The sequence below is a fragment of the Anomaloglossus baeobatrachus genome, chromosome 1 (genome assembly GCF_048569485.1).
Source record: "Anomaloglossus baeobatrachus isolate aAnoBae1 chromosome 1, aAnoBae1.hap1, whole genome shotgun sequence".
Taxonomy (NCBI): domain Eukaryota; kingdom Metazoa; phylum Chordata; class Amphibia; order Anura; family Aromobatidae; genus Anomaloglossus; species Anomaloglossus baeobatrachus.
In genome coordinates, this window is record NC_134353.1 from 259767097 (window position 1) to 259792392 (window position 25296).

The window sequence follows — 25296 nt, forward strand, 5'->3', positions numbered from 1 at the left end:
CTCCATTTTGATGTCTTCCCTCTCCTCGCTCGAGCTCAACTCCAACTGTCTCTCTGACTCCACCTCCAAACCTGGATTTAAAGGGGACTTCACCTGAACGCGGCTTGTAGAGCTTCCCCTCAAGGCTTGGAGTGGTAGTGTTGTTTGTGGGATTACCTGATGTGGAGATCCTTCCCTGTCCCTGGTACAGGTATATTTGTCGCAACTGAACCCTGGGGTGCCACATTTGCACTTTGGGGTGAACCCTCTGTCTTGGATCTTATGACGTCATTCTCTTTACTGTAGACTTAGATATAAAAACGCCATAGAAAGGATTCTACGAACATTGACTACTGTTGTCTTCTGTGGATGTCCAGGCTTTTTTGAGTTCACAAGTGCGCTTTTTGCAGAATATACCAAACTATTGATTTGGAGACTCCTAATATTTCTGTTATCTCTGTGATGGATTTCTTCTTTTTTTTTAGCTTACTGATGATCTGTTTCTCTTCCATTGAGAGCTCCTTTGATCTCGTGTTGTGTGTTCACAGCAACAGCTTCCAAGTGTGAATGCCCCATCTGGAATCAGCTCCGAATCTTTTATCTGATTGATGAGGGATTAACGTTGGAGTAGCCCATGCAGCCCATTAAAGAGCTTTTAAGATAATTATCCAGTTACTTTATGTCTTTATGTACCCTGAAAGAGAGACAGCTACATGTTAAAGAGCTGTAGTTCCTAAACCCTTACTCCAATTAGGATGTGAATACCCTCAAACACGTGTCAGTAGATGGAGCAAGCTACTGTCCTTGTCCTTTCTATTGCATATATGTATACACAGGCTATTTCTTTTTCGCTCCTAATTGGGAGACCCAGACAGTGGTGTATAGCTACTGCCTCTGGAGGCCGCACAAAGAACTACACTTAAAAGTGTAAGGCCCCTCCCCTTCTGGCTATACACCCTCCCGTAGGAGTACGGATTCCTCAGTTTTAGCTTTGTGCGAAGGAGGTCAGACACGCACGCATAGCTCCATTGTTTTTAGTCAGCAGCAGCTGCTGACTATGTCGGATGGAAGAAAAGAAGGCCCATACAGGGCTCCCAGCATGCTCCCTTCTCACCCCACTGTATGTCGGAGGTGTTTGTAAGGTTGAGGTACCCATTGCGGGTACGGCGGCTGGAGCCCACATGCTGATTCCTTCCCCATCCCTTTTTACAGGGCTCTGGGTGAAGTGGGATTTACTGGTCTCCAGGCACTGAGACCGTGCTCCATCTACAGCCCCTGGAGAAGATGCTGGATGGAGCGGAGTACATCAGGGACATGGCCCTGCTTCCTCAAGGTACTCTGTGTCCCCGTGCATTTGGCGCTCACACCGCAGCATGCTGGGTGTTGTAGTGCGCCGGGGACATTAGCGCTGCGGCGCTTGTGCCATAGCCTCATTCAGCTTTGCTGAAGCAGGCACACTTTTGGGAAAAGGTCGCGCCGGCCGCTGGGACTGCGGCGCGGCTGGCACTTGTGGTGCGCCGGGGACTTCAGCGCGGGCCGCGCTTTTACGGCGGCCGCGCTGATAACTCGAGTCCCCGGCTTTTGCGGCCTATTTCCGTTCGTTCCCGCCCCCGGACCTGCCAGTCAGGAGAGGGGCGGGACGCTGGTCAGTGCATCAGCGCTGAGGGATGGAGTCGTTTTTACATACTCCAGCCCTCACAATAGGCACAGAGGGGACACTGTTTCCCGCACTTTTGTTTGGGAACTCCCACGGACCGCCCCTCTCCACAGACGCCGGCAGCCATTCCTGCTGACACGCTGAGCTGCAGAGGGGAGCCGGGGAGACCCAGACAAGGAATCTGCGCCTCTTACCCGCTATTCAGCGGGCGGTAAGCAGCCCTTTGGGCTCACCCCCTCTTGTGCCAGTAGTAATCTTAGTATTTTGTTCCTGCAAATACTTTGTACTGCATAGCGCTAGTCGCCCTTTGGCTACAGACTCTCTCACATTGCAGAGAGCCAACAGCATGTCGTCCGCAAAACGCAAGGGTGCCAAGGCACAGACATTATATGCTTCCTGTACCGCATGTGGGACTTTTCTACCGGCAGGCTCCACTGACCCCCATTGTGTGCAGTGCTCGGCCCCTGCGGCGCTTGCACAGTCGGGACCTCTGCTGGACGTGACCCAGGGTGTACCACCTGTGAATGCTGTCCAGGTGACAGGAACTGAGTTTACAGCTTTTGCTGACAGAATGTCTCTCACTATGTCACAAATTCTTGACGCATTGCGAGCTAGGCCTGTACTTCAGGCCACGGACACTGTGCAATCATTGCCCCCTGGTCCCCCTCAGCTGAATTACCTCCAAGCTCCGGGACGGGCACATACACCTCAGGGTGAAGACTCTGACTCGGACGATGGCCCCAGGCAACCTAAGCGGGCTCGCTATGAGGGGCCTTCACATTCATCTCAATGGTCAGGATCCCAGCGAGATGAATCTATGGGTGATGAAGCGGACGTCACTGATCAGGATTCTGATCCTGGGACCGCTCTCAATCTAGATACACCAGATGGTGACGCCATAGTTAATGATCTTATAGCGTCCATCAATAAGATGTTAAATATTTCCCCACCAGCTCCTCCTGTAGAGGAGTCAGCTTCGCAGCACGAGAAAATCCATTTCAGATATCCTAAGCGTACATTAAGCACTTTTCTGGACCACGCTGACTTTAGAGACGCAATCCAGAAACCCCACGCTTATCCGGAAAGGCGTTTTTCTAAACGGCTTAAAGATACACGCTATCCTTTTCCCCCTGAGGTGGTCAAGGGTTGGACCCAGTGTCCAAAAGTGGATCCTCCAATTTCCAGGCTTGCAGCTAGATCCTTGGTTGCAGTTGAAGATGGAGCGGCACTTAAAGATGCCACTGACAGGCAGATGGAGCTCTGGCTGAAATCCATCTATGAAGCGATTGGAGCGTCGTTAGCGCCATCTTTTGCTGCCGTATGGGCACTCCAAGCTATCTCAGCCGGGCTTGTGCAAGTCGACTCAGTCACACGTGCATTTGCCCCGCAGGTAGCACCATTGACCTCGCAAATGTCGGCATTCGCGTCGTACGCGATTAATGCTGTTCTTGACGCTACAAGCCGCACGGCAGTGGCGTCAGCCAACTCCGTTGTTTTGCGTAGGGCCCTGTGGTTGAGACATTGGAAGGCAGATTCTCATTCCAAGAAGTGCTTAACCAATTTGCCTTTTTCTCGTGACCGATTGTTTGGAGAGCGTTTGGATGAAATCATCAAACACTCCAAGGGTAAGGACTCATCCTTACCGCAACACAGACAAAACAAACCCCAACAGAGGAAGGGTCAGTCTGGTTATCGGTCCTTTCGAGGACCGGGCAGGTCCCAATTCGCCTCGTCAAAAAAGACTCAAAAAGACCAGAGACGCTCAGATTCTTGGAGGTCTCAGTCACGCCCAAAAAGGACAGCCGGAGGAACCGTTGCCAAGACGGCGTCCTCCTGACTTGCAGTCTCCGATTCCCACACCCTCGGTCGGTGGGAGGCTTTCCCACTTTGGCGACATTTGGCTGTCACGCGTCAAAGACCGTTGGGTGAGGGATATTCTGTCTCACGGGTACAGGATAGAGTTCAGTTCTCGTCCGCCAACTCGTTTCTTCAGAACTTCTCCACCTCCAGACCGAGCCGATGCTCTGTTGCAGGCGGTGGCCGCTCTAAAGGCGGAAGGAGTGGTGACCTCCGTCCCTCTTCAGGAACAAGGTCACGGTTTTTACTCCAATCTGTTTGTGGTCCCAAAAAAGGACGGATCGTATCGACCCGTCCTGGATCTAAAGTTGCTCAACAGACACGTAAAAGTCAGGAGGTTCCGGATGGAATCCCTACGCTCCGTCATAGCCTCAATGTCTCAAGGAGATTTTCTAGCATCAATAGATATCAAAGATGCGTATCTCCACGTGCCGATTGCGCCAGAGCATCAGCGTTTCCTACGCTTCGTCATACACGACGAACACCTGCAGTTCATAGCGTTGCCTTTCGGTCTGGCAACAGCCCCCCGGGTCTTCACCAAGGTCATGGCAGCAGTAGTAGCTGTTCTGCACTCGCAAGGTCACTCGGTCATCCCGTATCTAGACGACCTGCTTATAAAGGCACCCTCTCAAGAGGCATGCCAACACAGTCTGAAGGTGGCACTAGACACTCTCCAGAGTTTCGGGTGGATTATCAACTTTCCAAAGTCTCATCTAACCCCGACCCAATCTCTGACTTATCTTGGCATGGAGTTTCATACTCTCTCAGCGATAGTGAAGCTTCCACTGGACAAGCAGTGTTCGCTACGGACAGGAGTGCAATCTCTCCTTCAGAGCCAGTCGCACTCACTGAGGCGCCTCATGCATTTCCTAGGAAAGATGGTAGCAGCAATGGAGGCGGTCCCGTTCGCGCAGTTTCATCTGCGCCCTCTACAATGGGACATTCTACGCCAATGGGATGGGAAATCGACGTCCCTCGACAGGACTGTCTCCCTCTCTCAGACTGCCAAGGACTCTCTGCGTTGGTGGCTTCTCCCCACCTCATTGTCACAGGGAAAGTCGTTCCTTCCCCCGTCCTGGGCAGTGGTCACGACGGATGCGAGCCTATCAGGGTGGGGAGCGGTGTTTCTCCACCACAGGGTTCAGGGGACGTGGACTCCGGAAGAGTCCACCCTGCAGATCAATGTTCTGGAAATCAGAGCAATCTATCTTGCTCTGCGAGCCTTCCAACAATGGCTGGAAGGCAAGCAGATTCGGATTCAGTCGGACAATTCCACGGCGGTGGCGTACATCAACCACCAAGGGGGAACACGCAGTCGCCAAGCCTTTCAGGAAATCCGGCGGATTTTGACGTGGGTGGAAAGCAAAGCGTCCACCATATCCGCAGTTCACATCCCAGGCGTGGAAAACTGGGAAGCAGACTTTCTCAGTCGCCAGGGCATGGACGCAGGAGAATGGTCCCTTCACCCGGACGTGTTTTCAGCAGATCTGTTGCAGCTGGGGGACGCCGGACGTCGATCTGATGGCGTCACGGCACAACAACAAGGTCCCAGTTTTCATGGCACGGTCTCACGATCACCGAGCGCTGGCGGCAGACGCCTTGGTTCAGGATTGGTCGCAATTCCGACTCCCCTATGTGTTCCCACCTCTAGCATTGTTACCCAGAGTTCTCCGGAAAATCAGGTCCGACTGCCATCGAGCCATTCTCGTCGCTCCAGACTGGCCAAGAAGGTCGTGGTACCCGGATCTGTGGCATCTCACGGTAGGCCAACCGTGGGCACTACCAGACCGTCCAGATTTGCTGTCTCAAGGGCCGTTTTTCCATCTGAATTCTGCGGCCCTGAACCTGACTGTGTGGCCATTGAGTCCTGGATCCTAGCGGCCTCAGGTTTATCTCATGAAGTTGTTGCCACAATGAGACAGGCTAGAAAACCATCCTCAGCTAAGATCTATCACAGGACGTGGAAGATATTCTTAGCTTGGTGCTTGGCTCAAGGGTTTTCTCCCTGGCCATTTGCATTGCCAATTTTTCTTTCCTTCCTGCAGTCTGGGTTGGAAAAAGGTTTGTCGCTTAGCTCTCTTAAGGGTCAAGTCTCCGCGCTATCCGTATTCTTTCAGAAGCGCTTGGCACGGCTTTCTAAAGTACGCACGTTTCTCCAAGGAGTTTGTCATATCGTTCCTCCTTACAGACGGCCATTGGAACCCTGGGATCTAAACAAGGTTCTCATTGCTCTCCAGAAGCCGCCTTTCGAGCCTTTGAAAGAGGTTTCCCTTTCTCGGCTTTCACAAAAAGTAGTTTTTCTTGTGGCGGTCACGTCTCTTCGAAGAGTGTCCGAGCTAGCGGCGTTATCTTGCAAATCTCCCTTCCTGGTGTTTCACCAAGACAAGGTAGTACTGCGTCCAATTCCAGAGTTTTCTCCCAAGGTGGTTTCTTCCTTTCATCTCAATCAGGATATCACTTTGCCATCTTTGTGTCCGCATCCAGTTCACCAATTTGAAAAAGGTTTACATCTGTTGGACCTGGTGAGAGCACTCAGGATTTACATTTCTCGCACGGCGTCTCTACGCCGTTCTGATGCGCTCTTTGTCCTAGTCGCTGGTCAGCATAAGGGATCGCAAGCTTCCAAATCCACCCTGGCGCGGTGGATCAAGGAACCAATTCTTCACACATACCGTTCTGCTGGGCTTCCGATTCCATCTGGACTGAAGGCCCATTCTACCAGAGCCGTTGGTGCGTCCTGGGCATTGCGGCATCAGGCTACGGCTCAGCAGGTGTGCCAGGCGGCTACCTGGTCGAGTCTGCACACGTTTACCAAACACTATCAAGTGCATACCTACGCTTCGGCAGATGCCAGCCTAGGTAGACAGGTCCTTCAGGCGGCGGTGGCCCACCTGTAGGAAAGGGCTGTCTGACAGCCCGTTCATGTGGTATCTTTTTACCCACCCAGGGACTGCTTTTGGACGTCCCACTGTCTGGGTCTCCCAATTAGGAGCGAAAAAGAAGAAGGGAATTTTGTTTACTTACCGTAAATTCCTTTTCTTCTAGCTCCAATTGGGAGACCCAGCACCCGCCCTATTTGTTCTTAGGGTTTCGTTTTTCGGGTGCACATGTTGTTCATGTTGTTTCTTAAGTTCTCCGATCTTGTTATCGGATTGAATTTGTTTTTGAAACTGTTATTGGCTTTCCTCCTCCTTGCTTTGGTACTAAAACTGAGGAATCCGTACTCCTACGGGAGGGTGTATAGCCAGAAGGGGAGGGGCCTTACACTTTTAAGTGTAGTTCTTTGTGCGGCCTCCAGAGGCAGTAGCTATACACCACTGTCTGGGTCTCCCAATTGGAGCTAGAAGAAAAGGAATTTACGGTAAGTAAACAAAATTCCCTTCTTTTATATATATTTTGATATATATAATATACACTTGTTATCAAATTTTTATAGTAGTGCTTTCTGAGAATTAAGCCATAATACTGACTTACCTAAACATCTGCTAATTTTGCAAAGCTTCTCTGACATAACTAGGACTTGCTAAGTGGGATTAGAAATTTAAAAGAAAGTTCTCAATATGACCCATTTATGTCATTAAGATTTAACACTTGTCATAGTTTGAAAATATCTGCTTAATACCAAATAGTAAAATATGCTTTCAGGTGCTATTGGTGTAAGGAGGTTATTGCTATGATCTGTTAACATATAGTTTACTAGGATGAACACTTTCCATGTGTTTTGCTTTTTTTTTATTTTTTATTCCCCCTTTTGTAGGACATATTTTTTAAATTGTAACTTTTTTTATACTGTCTGTATTAGATGTTATAACAGAATGTTATTTTAAGTGCTTCTTTAATATATTCATCTCTGGAACACTTCACTATGTGATACATTTCACTAATGATACTGATACTATTTAATCCCTTCACGATATTTGACGTACGTTTATGCAAATAAATGATAGATGCGCCAATCCTGGTGCTTTACCTGGCTCATCTCGATTGACTTGGTGCGGTGGCAATCAGGGTAATATAAGGGGTTAATGACAGCTGTGATTTGTCAAAAAATCAGAACTGCCATGAAGCTCTGCATTAGAATTCCTGTAAATCACCTAAAGGGTTAATAAACTACTTGAATGTGTTTTTGAGCACTTTGAGGGGTGTGGTTTTTAAAATGATGTCACTTTTGGGTATTTTCTGTCATAGGCCACTCAAAGTCATAGTTTTTGGGAAAATGAGAAAATACGGATAAACTTTTAACCCTTCTAATTTATAACTTTGTGGCTTAAAGGTGTAAAAATTAAAAGTTTGAAAATTGCAACATTTTTCGCCAAAATGTAGATATTTATACAAATAGACGCAAAAAATGGCTACTTAAATTTACCATTATCATGAAGTACAATATGTCCCCTCAAAAAAGTCTCAGAATCACTAGAATATTTTGAAGCATTCCAGGGTTACTTCATATAGTGATACTGGTCAGAAGGTGAAAACCGGTTTGGGGGTGAAATGGGTAAAAATAATGAACACAGGGTTTCTTTAGAAAAAGCACATCATCTCTACAAAGTGCAGTGGAAAGTTGTCTACTATTTCCCTAATAAGGTTGTGTATGGCGCACCACAATGCAGAGCCTGAGGACTTCTCGTATTGACCCTCCATACAACCGCCGTGCACGTGACTCTGCTGAGTTGCTGGATACAGCGTTCCAACCGGTCAGTACACACGGGGCCTAATGGTTTTTTTTTGTTTTTTTTTGTTTTTTTATCTCCTTTTGCAGCTGTAGATCGGTCAGTTACATCCAATCTTTCTGATGCTAGAGATGCCTTGGTGAACGCAGTGGTTGATTCACTGTCTTCCTACAAGTCTACACTTTCAGACCTACAGCAGGCCACTCTCATTGCACCCAATTCTCTGAAACTTTTCCCCTTGTATATTTTGGCTCTTCTGAAGCAGGTGAGTGAAAACCTTTTATTACCAAACCTTAGTATTTTTTTACATAAATGTTTAACTGAGGCCTTCAACTCAGGTTTGAGTTTAAGAAGTATGTAAGAGCGTTTGACCCCTTAACGACCGCACACGTGTCAGCTGATTTGTACAGCTGACGTGTGCCTGGCAGGCACAAAGAAATCCACGATCTGCCTGTACCTGTTAACCCCTTAAATGTCAAAACGTGACAGCGTCATTATAATTGCAGTCAAGTTTACATGGCTCTTAAACTTTGGCATCGCTGCGTTCAGAAATACCCGATCTATCAAAATAGAAAATCAATTAATCTGATTGGTAAACGGCGCAGCGGAAAATAAATTCCTAACGCCAAAATTATGTTTTTGGGTTGCTGCAAATTTTGTGCAAAATGCGATAACAGGCGATCAAAACGTAGCATCTGCGCAAAAATGGTTAGTGTTAAAAACGTCAGCTCGAGATGCAAAAAAATAAGCTGTCACTGAGCCCCAGATCCCGAAAAATGAGAACGCTACGGGTCGCTGAAAGTGGCGCAATATGTGCGCCACTTTTTTTTGGCCAAACATCTGATTTATTTATTTTTTTTCCCTTTAGATAAAATTAAACCTATACATATTTGCTGTCAACAAACTTGCACCGACCTCAGGCATTACACCGGCACATCAGTTTTATTATATAGTGAACACAATGAATAAAATATCTCAAAAATCGTGCAATCGCACTTTTTTTTTTTTTTTTGCAATTTTTCCGCATTTGGAAATGTTTTGCCGTTTTCCAGTAAACTATATGGTAAAACTTATAGTTTCATTTAAAAGTACAACTCGTTCCGCAAAAAACAAGCCCTCACATGGATATATTGACAGACAAATAAAAAAGTTGAGTCTCTCGGAAGATGAATGGCAGAAAAAAAAACGGAAAACGCAAAATCATCCGGTCGTGAAAGGGTTAAATATATTAATTTCTTGAATCTCATGACCGTGAAGCAGAATATTTTATCATTTTCATTGGCTTCTTTCCTTTTTTTTTTTTTTTTTTTTTTTTTTTTTTTTTTTTTTATTTCTCTATGTGGAGCTCAAAAAGCTTCAGATAGATGTTATTTTATCCCCTTCACCTCGGGGGGATTTTTCCATTATTACATATTGCTTTTTTTATTCCACAAGCCATAACTTTTTTTTTTTTTTTTTTTTTCTGTCCACAGCCATATGAGGGCGTGTTCCACAAAAAACATGTTGTTTGTACTTCTGAATAACTCCATTTATTTTTAATGCACTGGAAAGAGGGAAAATAAATCCAAGTACTCTGAAATTGCAAAAACGTGCAATTCCACTGTCTTTTTCTAGTTGTTTTTTGGGGTGGGTTTTTTTTTGTTTTTATTTACCATGTTTATCATATGTTAAAACTGACTGAGTAAAATGATTCTCCAGATCAGTACGAGTACGCAGATACCAAACATGAATAGTTTGTTTGTTTTATTTTAAGTAATAAAAAAAATTGGGCAAATTGTAAGAAAAACAAAACTTGTGTCATCATTTTCAGTTGCCCATAACATTTTCAATTTTCAGAATATGGAATATGGGGCTGTGGGAAGGCTTTTGTGCCCTAAGCAAATGTTTACTGATACCATTTTGAAGTAGATGCGTTGTTTCAATCACCTCTTATTGCATTTTATTGTAACGTTGTAGTGGGAAAAAACATAATTCTTGCTTTTTTGTTTGTTTTTTTCCCCATTATGCTGTTGACCTAGTGGATTAATTTATTTTATATTTTGATACAGTGGACTTTTAAAAACGCAGCAATCCCAAATGTGTATATTTTTTATTTTTAATTGGAGGGGGTGGGTAAAAGGGTGATATGAACTTTTGCTGCGTTTTTTCTTCATAATTTGTTACAATAAAAGTGAGATTTTTTTTTTTTATTTAATAGTCTACTTATGGAACTTTATGCTCTAATCATCCAATTGCTTGTAATGCTATGTATGGTTAAAATCATGATCTCCTATGAACGCTGGCCACAGGTCAGCATTCACAGGGGATCCATGACGACCGGCACAAGAGTCATTAGCACACCCCCAGCTGTAATGACAACGCATCGGCGCCCCGCAATCACGTCACACTGATGGGCAGGAATAATTACGCGCCCTCCTGTTGGCATGTATTAAATCTGTGACATCGGGATTTAACAGGTTAACAGTGTAGGGGGAGCTCTGAGCCACCCGTGGATGTTCGAGGTACATGATGGCTGATTAAATCAGCCGTAAGGTGTGGGCTGGGTGTGTGAGTCCGTATCAAAGGCAGGCATATGTCTTTTGATGTACATGTGTTTCAAAAGGTTGTGAAGGGCTTTAAAATCTACAGTGACATGTTGAAGATGCCAGAAATTATAAGACAAATCTACTTCAGAACAGGCAATCCGAAAGCTGCGACACATTCACTAAGAGGGCCGCACTTTATAGGAAATTTGGTGGACTCCAGCAAATTTTTCTTTATAAAAAGAAAATACCAGTTTTGATCAATTGACCCCTTAGTATGTAGCCTTTTCAATATTTTAAAAATACTGTGTGTTGGAGCTGAGAGTAGGAATCTGCATTTAACACTTTCGTTCTAAAGGGGGAAGGGTTGTTTTTTTGGTCTTTTTTTTCGTTTTTTTTATTTTCACACAATATAATTTACAGCTCAGACGCCCATTCACTTGAAAGGGCTTTTTAAGGCCAAGTTCACACAGGGCATCTTTTGCTGCGTTTTTGGTGCATTTTTGAGGTCACAAAGATGGTTACCAAAATCCATGCATTTGCTTCCCCCAGCAAAGTCTGAGATTTGTTTTGCTGTCCACACTGTCCATCTTTTGTTGGCTGCTTTTTTCAAGATGCAGCATGTCAATTCTTTTTACAGCCCTCCAGTCAATAGATTTGACTTAAAAAACGCATTGGGCAAGACGCGGTAAAAAACGCATTACATTTTTTATGCGTTTTTGCCGTGGTGCGTTTTTGGTGTATTTTAAGATGTACTCAAGATGCACTGACAAAATAGATGCCGCATGTGAACATAGCCTAACAATGCTGATAGCAGTTGGAATGCCATTCGTGGGTAATGTGAGTGCTCACCATTTATCACTTGATACGTTTTGGTAACCTTCAGTTTTATTTTATATGAACAGTTTTTTTTTATTTTTTTCATGGTATAAAAGTAAATGAAGGAAGGTACTTGGCACACAAATTGACCAATTTGTGTCTACCCACTAGCCACCATTAGGCGACCTCTCCTTGATGGGACCCTAGACATTTGCATCAGACATGTTTCTCCCAGGCCAAAAGCCTACAAATTTAAAAGGCATGTAGGACCCAATACTAATTAAAGCCAGCCTTATGGCTCACACATATATAAATCAGTTGTGCGCTATCCGATTTTGAATCAGACAGCACACCGACCCATGATATATCCGCAGGTTTCCATTGCTGCGGGATTGCAGCAAAATATCTGCAGTAAACCTGCGGACATTTGTGAGACTTACCTTTGGAGAGGTGGGATTTAGACAGATATTTCCGCAGGAATAATTGACATGCAGTTACGTGTGGCTGCAGGACATCCACAGCATATTCCGCAGCCGCACATACCGCAGCATTTACACAGCACTCCCCATGTCCCATAGGATAACATGGGGAGTGTCTGTACTTGCTAAAACCTGTGGATTTATCTAGAAAATCCAGATAAATATGTAGGTTTTCCACGGCAAAATCCTTGGGTATATAGTCCCGTGGGCACAGCCTTAGAAGGTGCTGGCTACTTTCTTAACTATATAAACATAAGCAAGACCCTGAAAAAAGGTCAATTTTTTTACTTATGAGAAAACAAAAATTTGAATAAGATGTAAATTAATTCACTAATTGTGACTTTCAGAACATCCAGTGGCATGATCTCCCTGCACAGTCCCCATCTGCAGGACTTACTGTATCTTACCTAACCCTTAGTCTAAAGAGGTTTCATCTCAAGATATGTTCACATGTCCAGTAATCATCTATAAGAACAGATCCACAAGCAATCAGTTGGCAAAAAAGTTGTGCAAACACAACTTTCTTCTCGTTCTCAATGTTTTTTGTGGACATTGCAGTCTATGGAGAATGGATCCATGAACAGATTGCTTTTTATCTTCCATTTGAAACTGATCCAGTAATAAACACGGATCCTGTACAAATAAAAGAAGAAACGGATGGCTACATAGCAGTCAGTTAATGGATCCCTTTTCCTTAGACTCCCATGTTAAAAAATTGTACAAACAATTTTTACCAACGAATTGTTGCTGGATCCGTTGTAATGAATGTGAACATAGGATCACCTATAACAACGCTAAGCAGCTTATCTGTCGTGTCCGTCCCTTGCACTATAGCCAGCACCCTCTGTGACTAATATACAGTGTCTGTGTGTGTATATACAATGTATGTGTATATAATTATTTGGGGGGGGGGGGGTTGTTGTTTTTTATAGAGAGAAAATAAATATCCAGTGGTACTTTTCCTTTGTAACTGAAATTCCAGCAGCTGAGGCCTTTCTTGCACAATGTGAGTGGGCCAGCCGCTGTTAGCACTCCTTCCTCCCCTCCCCCATGTGCCATCCACAATTTATAGAGCCTGGTGATGGATACTATGCCCAGATGAAATGTTTGTAATTCTATACAATTTCCTCACAGCCCGTCTGTGAAGTCTGCATATAATCTGGTTTATTTTACGCTGGCTATTCTGCTGTACCGCTGGCGTTCCCGCTGTGTTGCTCCATTTGGTACATCACTCCAGATAATGGGATGCAGGCGCTCTAAGCTCTGATTGCGTGCGTCATCTTTGACACATTGTTAATGTGCTTGATAGCGATTTGAAAAGAATAATTTTATTTGTACCGTCTCCACAGAAAGCCTTCAGGACTGGCACCTGCACACGTCTGGATGATCGCGTTTTTGCAATGTGCCAGATGAAATATCAGCCGTTGCTTCATGTGATGAAAATGATTCACCCGAGCCTGTACCGAGTAGACAGGCTTACTGATGAGGTGGGGAAGCGTCTGCAAGAAATATTAGACAGTTTGAGGATAGGCCGGGGGGCTATGCAGAAATAGTGATTGCCTGTCATGTAATTACTGTTGTGTCTCTACCCATAAATGTGCTTTATGCTGTTTTCTTTATTCTCATACTACTTCTGTATTAAAATCACTTATTCTACAGCTCACTGGGGAAATTTGTGCTAATCCGATTGTCCATAGAAACTGATCAGATTCTGAATTTCTTTTCCATACAGGAAAATATTGCTCCAGTTATATACTGTAAATAGCCAGAGGTCGCCTTTCTTTTCTCGTTATTTCTGTTCTTATTTTTGCTATGTATATTTGGCTGAACATTTATAACATTATATAATATGCTATAGTTATATTGTTAATGTTTGTTAGCCATATTGTAATTTACATGTATAATACAATCTAGAAATGACTAAAATCTCCACTGTTTTATTTCCTTTCTCAGTCAGGACTATAGCCAATAATGATTCATATTTCATTCTTTCACAGGGGGCTATTCTTGTTAATGACTTGGTTGTCCCACAGCCACAACTTCAGCACTTATCTGCCGAGAAACTTGAGAGGGAAGGTGCCTTTCTCATGGACGCTGGTTCAGTATGTGTTCACTTTCCTATTGTGTCTCTTGTGTATTCCTTTATGATAGTCTATGCCAGGACTTAATTAGTCAGTATTAGTCCAAGTTCAGACAGCTGGTGCACAAGCGCAGCCTGCATTACATGTGCTGGAGCACATACCACGCTCATGTGCACTTCCACATTGACTACCATTGGTCGGTGTGCTATCTGTGTGAGCCCATGCGTACACCACAATAAGCTTGCTTGAAACGAGCATGATCAGACTTAAGGTTTATTAACGTATTCACTGTTGGGGAGCTGATTATTCCTGTCTTATTAGGGGCTCAAAATCCATAACTTAAAGGGAACCTGTCACCAGATTTGGTGACTATAAGCTGCGGCCACCACCAGTGGGTTCTTGTATACAGCATTCTAACATGCTGTATATGAGAGCCCAGGCCGCTGTGTAGAACATAAAAATCAATTTATAATACCCACCAAACAGTCAGTGCGGTGCAGACCGGTCGATTTGGTATCTCCGTTCTCTGGGTGTGGCGCCTCCTCTTTCAGCCATCGTTGGCCTCCTTTTTCTAAAGCCTAGGTGCATGACTCCTCCTACGTCATCCACACTCGCCGGCATTGAGGTCCTTCTCTGACTCACTACAAAACTTTGATCTGCCACGCTCAGGGCAGATCAAAGTGCGCCTTCACAGGACCTGAATCTCTGCTCATGTGCCGGACCCATTTTAGAATGCTGTATATAAGAACCCACTGGTGGCGGCAGCAGCTTATAGTCGCCAAATCTGGTGACAGGTTCCCTTTAATCTTGTAATCAATAGATCTTTGAATGATAATAAGATCCACAATTGGATGTTATAAAAATGTTCCTATGCAGAGATAATCTGATCAATGTGTCCCTCCTATGTACTGTGTAATGGCTGTGTCTGACCGTATAGGGACATGATCTGATCATATCACAGCTCCTGGGAAGGGAGGCTGCAGAAGAGTTTAAAGACAGTACAGCATGGGATCATAACTGATTATTTCTATGAGGTAATACATGTTAGTTAAGCAGACAAGGAAATATTTTACCTCACAGAAAACAGCATATGTGATCCCATGTTGTTCTGTCTCTATACTCTTTTGCATCCTCCCTTGATGAGACCATGTCCCTGTACAGTCAGACAAAACCATTACACAGTACCTAGCATTTACCGAATATCACAAAAGTGACTACACCCATTACATTTACATTTTTGTAAATATTTTTTTATACCTTTTCATTGGACATCACTGAAGATGACACTTTGATGTAATGTAAAGTAGTCAGTGTCCAGCCTGTATAATAGTGTAAATTTGGTGTGCCTACTAAATAATTCAACAGACAGCCATAATGTGAAAACTGCTGGCAACGAAAGTGAGTACACCCCTAAGTGAAAATGGCCAAATTGTGCACAAAGTGTAAATATTTTGTGTGACTACCATTATTTTAAGGCACTGCCTTAACTCTTAACCATGTAGTTCACTAGAGCTTCACAGGAGCCCCTGGAATCCTCTTCCATCCTCCATGGCGACATCACGGAGCTGGTGGAAGTTAGAGACCTTGCTCTTCTCCACCTTCCATTTGAAGATGCCCTACAGATATTCAACAGGATTTATGTCTGGAGACATTCTTGGCCAGTCCAGCACCTTTACCCTCAATTTCTTTAGCAAGGCAGTGCTCATCTTGGAGGTGTGTTTGTGGTTATCATGTTGGAATACCGCCTGTGGCCCAGTTCCCAAAGGAAGAAAATCATGCTATGCTTCAGTATGTCACAGTACATGTTGGCATTCAAGGTTCCCTCAATGAACTATAGTTCCCCACAGCCGGCAGCACTGATGAAACCCCAAACCATGACATTCCCACGCCCAACCATGACATTCCCACCACCATGCTTGACTGTACACAAGACACACTTGTCTTTGTCTTCCTCCCCTGGTTGCCGCCATATACACTTGACACCAACTGAACCAAATAAGTTTATCTTAGTCTCGTAAGACCACTGGACATTGCTCCAGTAATCTATACTATTATTCTGCTTGTCTTCAGCAAACAGTTTGATAACTTTCTTGTGCATCATCTTTAGAAGAGCCTTCCTTCTGGGATGACAGCCATGCAGACCAATTTGATGCACAGTACTGCACATGGTCTGAGCACTGACAGGCTGACCCCCCACCCCTTTAACCTCTGCAGCAATGCTGGCAGCACGCATACGTCTATTCGAAAAGACCATGGCGAGGCCTGTCCTGAGTAGAACCTCTCTTGTTAAAACGCTGTATGGCCTTGGCCATAGTGCTACAGCTCAATTTCAGGATGTTGGCAATCTTCTTATTTTGAGCAACTATTCTTTTTTCAGATCCTTAGAGAATTCTTTGTCATGAGCTGTCATTTTGTGACCAGTATGAGTGTGTGAGCGATAATACCAAATGTAACACGTGCTCCACATTCACACCTGACGGAGGGAAAATGGCTAATTGGGCACAATTTTGGCCATTTTCTCTTAGGGGTGTACTCACTTTTGTTGCCAACGCTTTAGACATTAATGGCTGTGTGTTATGTAGAGGGCACATCAAATTTACGCTGTTGGGCCCTGTGCGCACTAGAAAAGGGAACTTTCTTAAGAAAAAACGCAGCAAAACGCACCCGAAAACTGCATGCGGTTTTACCGCGATTTTGTCGCAAATTTTCCGCAGGTTGTTCATTATCTATGGCAAAAAACGCAGGTACCTGTGGAAAAGAAGTGACATGCAATTCTTTTTGCTGCAGAAAACATGCAGCAAAACCTGTTGGTGAAAAAAAACGCAGTGTGCGCACAGCATTTATTTTTTACCATAGGTTTTGCTGGGGAAGGACTGCAGCAAGGTTATAAACATTTTCTGCAGCAAAACCGCAGCGTGCGCACAGGGCCTTATACAAGCTGTACACTGACTACTTTACATTGTATCTATAATGTCAGATCTTCAATGTTGTCTCATGAAAAAAATATATTACAATATTTCCAAAAATCAGTGGGGCGTGCTCAATTTGTGATATATTTTACAAGATTATCTCAGCAGCGGGACATTTTTATAATACAAAAAACTAAATAGTTTTCAAAGCCAGCTTACCCGTACACTCCTGTGTGTGGATTCCAGTATCAATCCAGAAGATAGTCCGCACGGAAAACCAGAGCAGGAGCCAGCCACGGGAAATCCAAATGAAAAAACTTTAACTCCAGCAGACAAATTTGAGGATGCAGATATATATTAAAAAAAGTTTGCAGTTGCAAATCTTTATTTTGAAAAAATTCCATAAAATTGGAGCCACACTTCTGGGCGGTGAAGGAAAAAGATTAGGAGTGGTAGCCTGCTTGGACTACGCGTTTCGGCGTACAAGCGCCTTCTACATGGTCTATTAGACTAAAGGCTAGACTGCCAAAATATAGAAAAAGGGGGAGGAAAGGAAAAAGTGAAGGAAAGGGATTAAAATCAAACATGAAACCTCCCATGTTTTAACCCTATGATGGCAAAAGCTCCTTCTATACTTGTTCATGGAAAATCATTAATATAAGTAACACATATTCATACATGGGATAAATATATTCATATTACATGGCATTAATTCATAGATGTTACAATATAATGGATCAGAGCAGATAGAACTATATATCAAATGTAAATTTATCATTTTTTTTTATATTTTTTAAACAAAATTGTTATAGTCACCCATAATTAATGTAACCCTTATAGTATTATAAATCAATAATTCCAATTTATTATTTGTTTAGTGAAATTAAATCCCAGCAATATTTTTTTCAGTTCACTCAATTTTCAAATCTTGGATTTCTATGGATTAAATTATTTTCTAGATTTTTTTATTTTTAAATGAATGAGTGAGTGAGTAAAAATCTGCACCAAAAACGTGCTTATTTTATGCTCCATTTTTCCTGCCAAGACATGCACAAAATACTTAACGTGTGCACATTCCCTTATAATGTGAATAATGTGCATCTAAGGCTGCTTTCACACATCCGTTTTTTGCTGTGCGGCACAATCCAGCTCTTTGCAGAAAAAAACGCAACCTTTTTTTTGCCGCCGGTTGCGTTTTTGCCGCATAGACTTTCATTAGTGCCGGATTGTGCCGCATGGCCTTGCGTTCGGTCCGGTTATTGCCGGATGCGGCATATTTAGCCCATGCGGTGGCCAGATGGAACGTTGCCTGGCACAATTTTTTTGTCCGGCAAAAAAAACGCATCGCGCCGCATCCGGGCGATGCGGCGCTTTTTCCAACGCATGCCTATGCACGCCGGATGCGGTGCGATGCAGCAAAAACTGCATCCGGCTGCCGCATGCGTTTTTTTTGCACTGCGCATGCTCAGTAGCGTGCCGCAAGCGGCAAAAAACGGACGGGCCGCATGTAAAAACTTAGGCAAAGGATGCGTTTTTTTCGCCGCATTCGTTGCATAAGTTTTAGAGCCGGATTTAGCCGCACTGCAAAAACTGGATGTGTGAAAGCAGCCTTAATGGGCAGTCTAGAGTCAGACATCCAAGCTGCAGATGAAATTAGCTGAGCTGTAGTGAGAAACATAAATTCTGCCTGGGAGTTTAAATATGCCCAGGCCATTTAGTAACATGCGTCTACATGATCTATGTAACTGCACTTTGCATTCCTTCCATATAACTGATCCTTAGTTATAGCCTGTATTCACACTTCTGCTTTTTGTTATTGGAAACTCTTCCATTAGTAGGAACCAAAGGCTGGGTTCACACTTTGTAGATGCCATACTTCTTTTGCTGTGTGTGGTTTTTGTTGTTGTTCTTTGTTTTTTTGGGTTTTTTTTTTGTTTTTTCTTTTTTTTATACTGCAAAAACTTAGGCTGCTTGGTGGTGGAGCAGTAAGAAATCCCAGTCAGTATCCGGCGGTCCGTACATGTAGCAGTTTGTCCACCCAGTTGCAAACTATGAGGCATATATCACATCCAATTTTTGTTGCAAATTGCCATTGATCCACAATGCAGCTGTGGAGCTTGTAAACCTTGAAAACTGAGCAGCAGCCACCACGGGCACCCACAGCCACCTTCTTGATGACTAATTAATCTTGTTCAATTAATTAGTAATGCCGGCTTATTAATTATTCTGTTTTAATGACTATAAAACTAGGAAGTGGTTTACTTAGTCTTCTTATCTTATGGTTTGTACATATTGTATATAGAGTTTGAGCACCACACAACTGTTATTAAGCCCTAATCAGTACAAATTAGCCTTAGAGACTAAATTGAACCAGCAATTTTCTTTTAAACACCATAGACATAATAATTACAGGTTTTTAAAATCACTCAAATCCCAACGTATAGCTGCAAAATGAGTCTACACTTTAACAAAGCAGTAGGAAAAATGAGTTGAAAGTTTGGCTGCATGGCTACAGGTATAACCTACAGAAAGATGGAGACAGTAAGACCACATCTGGAATACTGTATTACGTTCCGGAGACGTCACTTGGATACAAGATAATGATAAAATAAAACCGGTCCAGAGATAGTCTGTAAAACTGGTGAAAGGTCTTAAAAGTAACTAAACGTTCAATGTTTAAATGCCAGAAGATTGTATGCAAATATTTTTCATAGAAAGCAAGAGTAATACCGTTTAATCTCTCCCCATCATGTGACATACCGTTACATTATATGTTTGGTTCTTGTCTTTAATGCAAGTTCAAGAACTGCATCCTTCCCTGCAGACACTGACTGTTACACCGCTATTTTCTGCCTCTACCAGTGGCAAGCAGAAGACCACCAATGCTGTTAACTACTTTACATGCTGCTGTCAACCGCAGACAGCAACATTTCGAGCACTCCTCAACTGAAGGGACGCTATTCCATGCCCATCTGCTCCGCCGCAAGCTGCTGGTAGCTGATGGACACACATGATGTGACCAATTTTAGAGCAAATCACCTCAAATCTACCTTAGACCCTGTGCGCACACTGCGTTTTTTGCCGCAAATTTGCCGTGGTTTTTGCTGCAGAAAAGGTGCAGTTTTTGTTCATAACCTTTCTCCAGTCCTTCAACAGCCAAATCTATGGGAAAACCAAAATGCTATGCACACAGTGTTTTTTTTTTTTTCCTATAGGTTTTGCTGCAGGATTTCTGCAGCTTTTCTGCAGCAAAAAAAGAAGTAGCATGTCACTTCTGCGTTTATGCCATAGATAATGGTAAAAAAACCGCAAGGACCAACCCGCAGAAAAACCGCGGTAAATTGCTGGTGCGTTTTTACCGCGGTTTTTGCTGCGGGTGCGGAATTCTGCCAGAGGGTGCGGATTTTTCTTAAGAAAAGAATTTCCCAGTGTGCACAGACCCTTAAAATTGTAGTCTATTGGGCCTAAATGTGGTTTAAAATATTTCACATATACAACATTTGCAAAAATTATAGCACACGCTTGAGTGCTGCTTTATCTTTTTTATATATTGCAGTCACAGAATGAAGCAAATATGATTAGGTGCAAGCTGCTGTTAGAAGATGGTCAGTTTTTGTTTCTTTGTTGACATTATACTGTTCAGAAATTCTAGTTAGGTGTGGAAAATATGCTGCAAAGTAAGAATGCCTTCAAACTAGAAGTGTTAATAGTTTATGAATTATCAAAGTGAATGAACAAAAGAGAAATCTAAATAAAATGTATATTTGGTGTGACCACTTTCTTGTTGATGATGACATTAAGGTATAGATGTGTAGACATTGTCATCTGCAAGGAGAGAGTGATCTATGTGCTATTGCTTGCACTGAAGCGATGGCAAAGGAGACAAGCAATGTCAGAAGCGAGGAGAGTGATTTGTGTGCGCTCTCCTGCACTGAAATTATAGCAAAGGAGATGAGTATTGTCAGTAGTGAGGAGAGAGTGATTTTGTGTTCTCTCTCCTACGCTAAAGTGATGGCAAAGGAGACAAACCATGTCAGAAGTGAGTGATTTGTGTGCTCTCTTTTGCACTGAGATGATAACAAAGGAGAAAAGCAATGTCAGAAGCGAGGAGAGAGTGATTTGTGTGCTCTCTTCTACACAGGAACAATAATCACAAAAGTTTATCTTCAGACTGCGCTGGCTCTAGAAAATGATAAAGTTGCCTTACAGTGGGTGGAACAGTGCGCCAAGGCATTTATCCATGTGAAAAGCGCACTGAGCGCCTTCATTTGTATATTACAATAAAGTTGTTTTTTGGGGGGGGGGGAGGGAAGGAAAGAGTTTAAAAACAAAGAACGATTTGTATTGTTGCTCCTTCTCCTATAAGGCTATGTGGTTGGTTTCAAGTGTACATTTTGGGTGATTACCTGTAGGCTTTTATCTTTGGTAGATGTTAGAGCTAAGGCTTTGTTTGAATCAGAAATCAGATGGTTTTTCTTTTATTTCCTTGGGCATTCTGCTGGGTGCCCTTTTTACAATGAAAGGAGGTGTCCAATTTCATAAAATAAATTGATATAGTATATATTCTTTTTAATAATTCAGTTTATGTATGTGGACATTGACCAGCAACATTTAGAAACAAAGGATTTAAACATAATGGTGGCGATCTCCACGTAAAAAGTAATAGAATTGCTAACGCCGTGATGCAGATACGAATTAATAACCTCTTCATTCCCACATAATTAATGTATGTAAATGTTACACATTGCCGGGCATTGCTGCTCTAGTTTTTTTTAAGTGTGCCTTTCTAAGAAGTAATGTTCAGAGCATGGTATCTAGTATGCCTTGCGAACGCATGATGGCACAGGCCTTATCATTGTTTAATGGAAGTAGTTATTTTCTATGCATAAAGGATTTTAAAGGTTAGGTGTGTGAAGGGTTAATAATAATTAGTTGGTAGCCATGTGGAGTCTGGTCAGAACCAGTTTATTCCAGTTTTGCGCTCCCGTTTTTTTTTTCTATCAGCTGATTGGTCAGTTGTTAGAAAGTGCGGGAAATTTGTGTATAAAAGCAGCAACTTTCCATCAGCTGGCTGTCAAAATTTTGAAGATCAAGAAGAACAGCTGATGGAAAGCCTGCTGCAGTAGCTGATAAAGAGGGCGAGTGAAGACGACAGCGAAGCCTGGCTGAGACAATGCCTGGAGGCGTCTAAAAAAATTTTGTTTAAAAGAACAGAAAGTCCTCAGTGGTTGATACCTTTTAATGGCTAACTGAAAAGATGGTAATAATTGCAAGCTTTCGAGACTACTCAGGTCTCTTCATCAGGCATGGTATAACACAAAATCTGAAGAGTCACATATTTAGGCAGCCAGCAGAAGCACAAGCAGAAGCACAAGAATCTATGGAATGTGACACCACGGTTATCCAGCTCACCGGAAGAGATGGCAGCGCTGACAGCGGAGATCCCGGAAAGAAGGCAGTCCCTGCGTCACAGCTTCCCTCCAGCTGCATCAGGAGAAAACAAAGTAAGAGCCAAAGCTGAAGAGGCCCCGCCTATCCTGGCTGCTGAAGCACTTCATCATTCTGTGCCGAGTAGAGCAGCCAGGAAGAGGAAGAGTGCGTCATCTAGTCGGCGACGACCCAGGGATTTGAGAATCCTGAATGCAGCAGGGCCTCACCGGCACGGATCATTTCAGAGGCTAGAAGAGTGGTCTGAGTCCCCGTCTGAAGAGTAGGATGTGCCAGCCGAAGCCAGGGACAGGAGCCGGAGGCACAGCTCTGCTGAGGAAGCTGGACGTCCAGAAGAGTGCCAAGGATCGCAGAGCAGAGGAAAGAGTGAGATGATCAATGTCCCCTTGTCTCTCGTGTGCTGGCCCTCTACCTTTTTAGTTTAGAATCAGTAGTAAGGAAGGTGATATGTTAGCAGGAGAGGCAATGGCTAGGGAGAGTAATGCAGGCTTTAGTGGTAGTCAGGAGTCAATGTCATTGCCTGGCAATTTTATTTAAAGAGACCTTGACATGTGACTTGTCTCCCCTGGGGTTTCATTTGCCGCAGCCAGTTAAAGATAAGATTTATAAAGGGGATTTTATTAATTTGTTTTCTCTGCTTCGGTCGAATAGAGATATAGTTAAGAAGGACGAGAAGACAGAGTTGGATGATAAAAAGAAGGGTCCCTATGATTTTTTTTATAATTTGCTTCAAGCATTGTTTAGTTTTTCTTCAGTATTGGGGGAAAAGAACCCGGCGGTTTGTTCTGGTCTTTTTCAACACCTAGATAGCATTTTGAAAGCTTATCGCAGTTTCGGTGGAATTGCATGGCTGAATTATGACGAGAGTTTTCGTCAAAAGTTAGCCATCCACCGGAATAAGCAATGGGGCCAAAAAGACGTCAGTCTTTGGCTAAATCTTAAGCTGAGCTTCCTCAAAGGGGTAATTTTAATAGATTGTCTCAGAATAATCCTATTGTTAAGAGGTTTCTGTTTCGCATTCAACGAGTCGACATGTAAATTTACATCTAATTGCAGATTTCTGCATGAATGCTCCTTCTGCTCGGACAATCATACGGTCTTCAAATGTTTCAAAAAACAGAACCAGGGTGCACGTCAGCAACACAACACTAAGGAATCCATTTTTAAAAGCAGGGACACCAGTGATATTACAAAGCATGCTGGGATGGTTAGGACGTTATCCAGACAGACAGAAGGCTAATTTAATTTTTGATGGTTTTGTGAACGGGTTTTTTGTTCCTAAATTTAAAGGGTCAGGGTGTGTTTCAGTGGAGAATCTGCCTTCAGTGAGCAAGTTTGAATTTGTGGTCGCTTCCAAGGTATTAAAGAAGATTCAGTTAGGTAGGGTAGCTGGCCCTTTAATTAATCCCCCGTTCACAAACTTCAGGCTTTCTCCGCTTGGGTTAGGGTACCTTCACACTTTAGCGATGCTGCAGCGATCTGACCTGGTGAGGATCGCTGCTGCATCGCTACATGGTCGCTGGTGAGCTGTCAAACAGGCAGATCTCACCAGTGACCAGCCCCCAGCCAGCAGCGACGTGCAAGCAACGCTGCGCTTGCACGGAGCCGGCGTCTGGAAGCTGCAGACACTGGTAACTAAGGTAAACATTGGGTATGGTTACCCGATGTTTACCTTAGTTACCAGCACACACCGCTTAACTTAGCGTGTGCAGGGAGCAGGCACTGGCAGCGTGAGAGCTGCGGAGGCTGGTAACGAAGGTAAATATCGGGTAACCACCTTGGTTACCCGATGTTTACCTTGGTTACAGCTTACCGCAGGCTGTCAGATGCCGGCTCCTGCTCCCTTCACATTCAAGATTGTTGCTCTCTCGCTGTCACACACAGCAATGTGTGCTTATCAGCGGGAGAGCAACAATAAAAAAACGAACCAGCACTGTGTGTAACGAGCAGTGATCTCACAGCAGGGGCCAGATCGCTGCTCAGTGTCACACACAGCGAGATCGCTAATGAGGTCACAAAAAACGTGACTCAGCAGCGATCTCAGTAGCGATCTCGCTGTGTGTGAAGTACCCCTTAGTCCCTAAGAAAAAGGGTAGTTTTCGTCTAATTCACCACTTATCTTTCCCAAGATATGGTTCTTTGATGAGATGGACGCTAATGTAGTTTCTGTTAAGTACTCATTTGATCAAGCTGTTGATTTGTTAAGGGAAGCAGGTAGAGTGTCTTTAATGGCTAAATCTGACATACAATCCGCATTCAAGTTGTTACCAGTGAATTCATTGGGTTTCAATTCCCTGGGTTTTCAGTTTAGAGGGCATTATTTTTTTTTTATAAATGCCCCCCGATGGGTTTTTCTCTTTCCTGCTTTTATTTTGAATCTTTTTCATCGTTTTTACATTGGGCAGTTAAGGTTGAAGGTGGTAGGGGTAAAATATTATGTTATTTAGATAATTTTGTTTGTTGGTGGAGCAGAGTCTGAGGATTGCTTAAGGAGGTTATTAAAATTTCGGGAGTTGATGTTTGTTTGGCATTCCTATTGCTGAAGAGAAGACAACTTTGCCCTGTCAGTGTTTGGAATTTTTGGGCATCACCACTGACTCTAACAAGATGGAATGTAGGTTGCCTCAGGATAAAGTTGCTAAGCTGAAAGTGGAGCTTTTGAGCATGATTGGCAGCAAAAAGACAACTCTGAAGAACCTGCAGTCATTGTTAGGGCTTTTGAATTTTAGTTAACGGATTTTTCCGATGGGCAGGGGTCTTTTCTAGACGGTTATACGAGGCCACTAAAGGAGTTCTGTCACCGGATTTGCATATTCGTTTGTCTCAACAGCTTAAGGAGGATTTGGTTATGTGGCTTTATTTTTGCAGGAATTTT

At 43.4% G+C, this 25296-nt stretch overlaps 1 protein-coding gene across 3 annotated transcripts in view; it reads left to right on the forward strand.

Annotated features, from left to right (window-relative positions):
- Nucleotides 1-25296, forward strand: part of SEC24B (SEC24 homolog B, COPII component) — a 153133-nt gene that overhangs the window by 114929 nt on the left and 12908 nt on the right. For all 3 annotated transcript variants that reach the window (XM_075349283.1, XM_075349292.1, XM_075349302.1), the window contains 3 exons: nt 8253-8428; nt 13333-13470; nt 13981-14085. In XM_075349283.1, coding sequence (XP_075205398.1) covers nt 8253-8428; nt 13333-13470; nt 13981-14085 — 419 coding nt within the window. The remainder of the gene's footprint in view (nt 1-8252; nt 8429-13332; nt 13471-13980; nt 14086-25296) is intronic.